Source organism: Natrix helvetica (genome assembly GCF_964273705.1).
Source record: "Natrix helvetica genome assembly, chromosome: 3".
Taxonomy (NCBI): Eukaryota; Metazoa; Chordata; class Lepidosauria; order Squamata; family Natricidae; genus Natrix; species Natrix helvetica.
Genome location: NC_138549.1, coordinates 106,733,686 through 106,738,890, shown reverse-complemented (window position 1 = coordinate 106,738,890; position 5,205 = coordinate 106,733,686). Strand labels below are relative to the sequence as shown.

The following is a 5,205-nucleotide window of genomic DNA, read 5'->3' as shown; positions in this document are numbered from 1 at the left end:
AGTTACAAAGCTAAGAGGTAGTGCATTACTTATTTAAAGGATTGCCTTGGTAAACAAGAAACAGCAAATCACATGCCATGTCCTAAGTGCTCAGCTGAATCATTTTTGGCTGTTAAACAGCAGAGGTGTGGGGGAAGCGAGTGGGGTTTTTCCACAACTAAGTTACAAGGAAACGGCAATTATTTGCATGATGCCAGGTTTTCTTAAGAGCTGCACTAGCTTAGCATAAAATAGTGCTAACACCAGATGAAAAGTGATGATGCTCTCAGGAAATAGCGACTGAAATGGCCAAATTGCCATAGGTCATCCACTTTAAAGTAGCCCAAGCAATTTACATACCACCATGTAAGTACTAGACAGTGCAACCTTCAGCAAGGTACTCCAAAATGTATCCATAACATAAAAGCCGGAAGATCAGTATTCAGTTTATGTCAAATACAAACAACCATACCCATACATGTAATGTAATAAGTCCAGGCTAATTTCCTGCTTGAACCCTCCTCCCAAATGGGATGGTTGCTCTCCAAAACTTTTTGAGGAAACTTGTGCCTTTTCACTATGGTTGAATCGCAACTTCTAGCAGCCTCGGGTAGCATGGATGGCAGTAAGGGACACTGGGAATTGTAGGTCACTGGGAATTGTAGGATACATGCTCTCCACCCCAGTCCATACAACATACAAGTTATCATCACGGAACTAAGTTTAACAGCATATTAAAGTTAAGAAAATTTATTTAAAGACACCATTATGTTACACGAGATAGATTCCATTAGAAAAGCTATGCTGGCATTACTTTACAAAATTAGCATTTTTAGATCTGGAACAGAAACAAGTATTTTCAGTCAATTAAACTTTCAAAATAAAAGTGTAACATCTTTTAACACACAAAAAAGCCAATCTTAAATGTAGGAATAAGTCTTGTGCTGGAGAGACACAGAAATTTTTTTTTAATATACACATAAAAACAGGTATAGAAACAGGGTTGATAAATTAAGCTGTGTAGCTATGGAACAACTTTGTTTCCTTAAAAAACACATGAAACTGGAACATTTCAGGAATAGATTATAGCATTAGGATTTTTTTTCCTCTGAAGCATCAAACATATCTTCAGTCTTCATCTATTTTCCATTTTGCAATTGGGGAAGATTCTACAAAGCTATTGTTTTTACCTATGATTATTATTAGAAGGAAAAATTAATGCTTCCTTCCTTTCGAACAACAGGGGATAATCTTATCTATTTTTCATTTCCTCAGTATCAAAATCTTAATTCTGCTTTCAGATTACAGCATCTACGAAACCTGATTTATTTGCATTTCACCCATCTCCTTAATCTCAACTTTCTCATATTTTCCAGTCCTCCATTTCATCATAATCACAAACACAATAATCCCAATTAAAATGGCCACGAGAATCACCACAGCCACTGCTATAACACCAATTTTCAGGAATTGCATTGAGAATTCTGGGGGGATTTCATCCACGTAGTAAATGAGGACTTGTTCAATATCTAACGGTTCTCCTTTGACGGTGATATTAAATTTATTATCGGAGGCAAAGGGGGAGTCAAGTTTGATTTCTTTTTCAAAATAATAGGCTACATCTGCAATATCCACATCTCCGTTAGACTTCTGCGAAGTGTTCTGTTTCAAATCAATTTTGATGAATGGGTGATCATATTCAATAGATGAGATGAAGCTTGGATGAAGCATGTACCGGTTGTGAATGAGGCGCTGAAGACTGCTGGCTACTTCAGACTGGGAGAAGGGAGTTTCCCGCTCTTTGTGCTTGAGCTCGATGAAAATCCAGTTTGTTCTAACAAGCTCTTTGCATTGTATGTTTTTATCACCCTTATCCGTTCTCCTGACCCCAGCACTGTTCACACACCAACAAGTATCTGTATCATTGCATTGTCTGGCTTTGAAGATGCCATCGTTTTCACAGACTGGATCGTATAGCCCATCATTGTCCAAAAATCCAGTTTCAGGTTTTAGAAAATTCCTGCCTCCTGGGGCACTCACCTCTGCCTTCATAAGCAAACATTTAGATGTCAGGGTTGAGCAGTCTACTTTTTGATTTGAGCCCAGAGACTTGCAGACACAGCTGCCTTGCTCCATTGCACAGTTCGTCCGTTTGTTGGTTGAACATGAGCAGCCATCCTCCTCTGCCGATGCAGCCACAACCATCAAAAGTAATACAATTCTGAAAGTAGCCTCCATAGGTTGGAGAAAGATGAGCAGAAGTTGGCTTTAGAAAAGAGCAGGTGAATACAGCAGCCTAAAGACAAGATCCATCCACAGCGAGAGCCTCCCAGTTTCTGTGTTTCTCTTGCTTCCTCTCTTTGAAAATGAATGTCAGACCCACCCAATCAGTTTAGCTGGTGAGTCACAAAGAAAACAGGTCATAACAGAGGTCCAAAATCATACACCTTCTTCCATTAGGGTGTGGTAGCAACTCTCATTTCTTTCCTCCTACTGAATGAGGAAGTGCAGGATGCCAAAGACACAGAAACCAATATAACACAACTATAAGCTCTTTTGTGAATTCAAGCACACCTGCCTTGTGAGCTTAGGTAATAACATGCCGGGATACATATTAATGAAAAACCATATTACATGCTGGCTGGAGAATTCTGGGGATTGAAGTCTTAAAATTGACAAGGTGGAGAGACGCGAAGGTAAACCCATATTGACTTCAGGGCTCAGTATACACAATGGGCAGAACTGAGGGATGAAGAAAAAAAACTGCCTCTCTTTCACGTTTTTGAGGATTCAGTGGTTCTTGAGGGTCAACTCTCCCGTGATTTAAGATGAACAGCCCTTTAATTCTTCCACTAAACAGTGATGACCCTGCAAATACGTGATAGTTCAGAGGAGTGCTAAGAGGAATATTTGGTATCTCCTGAGATGACCCAAATGCTCCAGCCAGTTACATCTTCCTCTAATATGAAGTGGATTTTTGATGTCCCTGACAGAGTAATTTCACACAGCCTATCCTTACTCACTTCAAAAGTGTACCTCTGGCAAACACTGACATCTGAGTGGAGGTCCACCAGGGAACCATGATTGACCAGTGCTCTATGGCAAATTGGGTTTTGCTTTGGCAGGATATGAGAAATAGCCTTTACAGTCGAATGGTATTTGGTGAAAGTTGTCCCCAGTCACAGTGACCTTTAATACCTTGCTCTTCTCTGAATCACAGAAGTGCAGCAAGGGGGACAAGGATTTTTTTAAAAATATATATGTATATAGTTATCAAGGGAGGGATATTTCACACAATGAGGAAACCTCCATTTCAGCTCCCTATACAGAAAATATACTCCAGTCCTCTTCCTCTATTTTATAGCCTTCGTACTTCTCGGATGCGTGTTGCTGATGTTAGTTATTGTTGCTTGTGTTAGTTATTTCCAGTACGTTTTTAAAAATTGGATCCCAATGCTTTTCAAAAGAGTTTATTTATTATTTTTTAAACAAATGTATATGCCCCCCCCCCCCCAATTCACACCTAGGTGACTATTGCTTTGTCATATTCTTAAAAGCTGCAGTACTTGGCTTTGGGTGGGAATTTTTATTTCTACTGCAAGCGTCCGGAGTTGCACTATAAGAAACCAGTCTTGTAATATTTTCATGTCACATGTCAAAAACTTTACTTTGTGACACTTGGATATGTGCTAGGATTTTGCTCTGGTAGCCTTTGAGATACTGCAGACTGAGGATCCTGTAATAAGCCAACCTTTGTCTCTGCAGTTTTACACACAAGTAATGATTAACCAAAGTACTTCAATTACACAGTTTCGGAGGTGTGTATGTGCCCATGTTACTCATTTATAGTAGCAATAAGGAAGAAACTTGTGGTACCTTAAAGAGTAATTAAAGTTGTTATTCTTTAAGTTGTCACAAGACACTTTCTTCTTTTAATTATTCAGTTAGTGCCTAGTATTATGTCTGCCAACTGATTTGGGATAACTATCTCTGAAACCAGTATATCGCTTCCATTCTGCTCCTCAATGCTTCTCCAATGCTACTCATCAAACACTATTGCTTGAGCCCTTTCTCCTGCAGGTGTTACTTCCTCCTACTCTTGTATTACTGCCAAAACATTCCTCAGTGTATCATTAGAAGTACTGGCTAGAAAACGGTGCGGCTCTCTGAAAGCATCAGGGGGGGGGGGGGGGGAAACAGGCGAAATTTGAAAGCAGCTTTCCCAAGCACTCAATGCATAGCGACTGAATGCCAAGCTGGCTGAAAATGTTAGTCTCTGCAGAGTGCCAGGATGTCAAACAGGTTTTGGGAAAGTAAACAACTTTCTTATTTCAGAAAAGAACTAAAGCAGAGGAAAGAGATAATTGAAGGAGAATAAAAAGAAGATTAGGATAATTTCCACTTTTATGAGAACCACCCATCACTATTAACTGGCTATCAGTTCATTTATTATAGTATTTCTGTGCATGAAACAGAATACGATCAAATGCATGATAGTCCTCGACTTACAGTAACTTGTTTAGTGATCTTCTGAGGTTGCAATGGCACTGAAAAAAGTGACTTATGACTATTTTTCACACTTTTGACCATTGTAGCATCCCCATGGCCATGCGATCAAAAGTCGGATGCTTGGCAACTGGTTCATATTTATGATGGTTGGAGTGTCCCGGGGTCATGTGATTACCTTTGGCGACTTTCTGACCAGTAAAGTCAATTCACTTAACAACTGCGGTATTGACTTAGCAATGGCAGAGATTCACTTAACAATTGTGACGAGAAAGGTCATAAAATGGGGCAAAATTCACTTGACAAATTCTCTCTTAGCATAATACATTTTGGGGTCAATTGTGGTCGTAAGTTGAGGACTAACTGTACTAGCAGAGACGTCTGCAAGGGCATAAAACCCAGGTGTCCAACCTTGCAGCATTAAGACTTGAGGACTTCAACTCCCAGAATTCCCCAAGGTTGGTATAGAAGAAATCAAGATGGTGGCTGTGACCATGGGATTGAAGCCCCCTCCCCCCCCTTTATGTGTATTATATAGAAGCCATGTGAAAAACGGCTGGGCTTCAATCCCACAATCACAGCTGCCTTCTTGACTTTTTTGACACACACACACACACACACACACACACACAGAAAGAGAGTGACAGACAGACAGACAGACAGACAGACAGACAGACAGACAGACACTGCAGGTGCTATGATTGTGGAATGATCTACAAA

The 5,205-nt window shown here is 40.0% G+C and overlaps 1 protein-coding gene across 1 annotated transcript; it reads right to left on the bottom strand.

Annotated features, from left to right (window-relative positions):
* Positions 1-713: 713 nt before the first annotated feature.
* On the bottom strand, positions 714-2,357 carry TACSTD2 (tumor associated calcium signal transducer 2). The gene has a single exon (XM_081948906.1). The coding sequence runs from the start codon at positions 2,215-2,217 to the stop codon at positions 1,291-1,293; it is 927 nt and encodes a 308-aa protein (XP_081805032.1). The 5' UTR covers positions 2,218-2,357; the 3' UTR covers positions 714-1,290.
* Between the last annotated feature and the right edge of the window lie 2,848 nt (positions 2,358-5,205).

Bases quoted from the DNA above. Each gene is read 5' to 3' on its own strand.
- TACSTD2 (XM_081948906.1), bottom strand. From the start codon at position 2,217: ATGGAGGCTACTTTCAGAATTGTATTACTTTTGATGGTTGTGGCTGCA.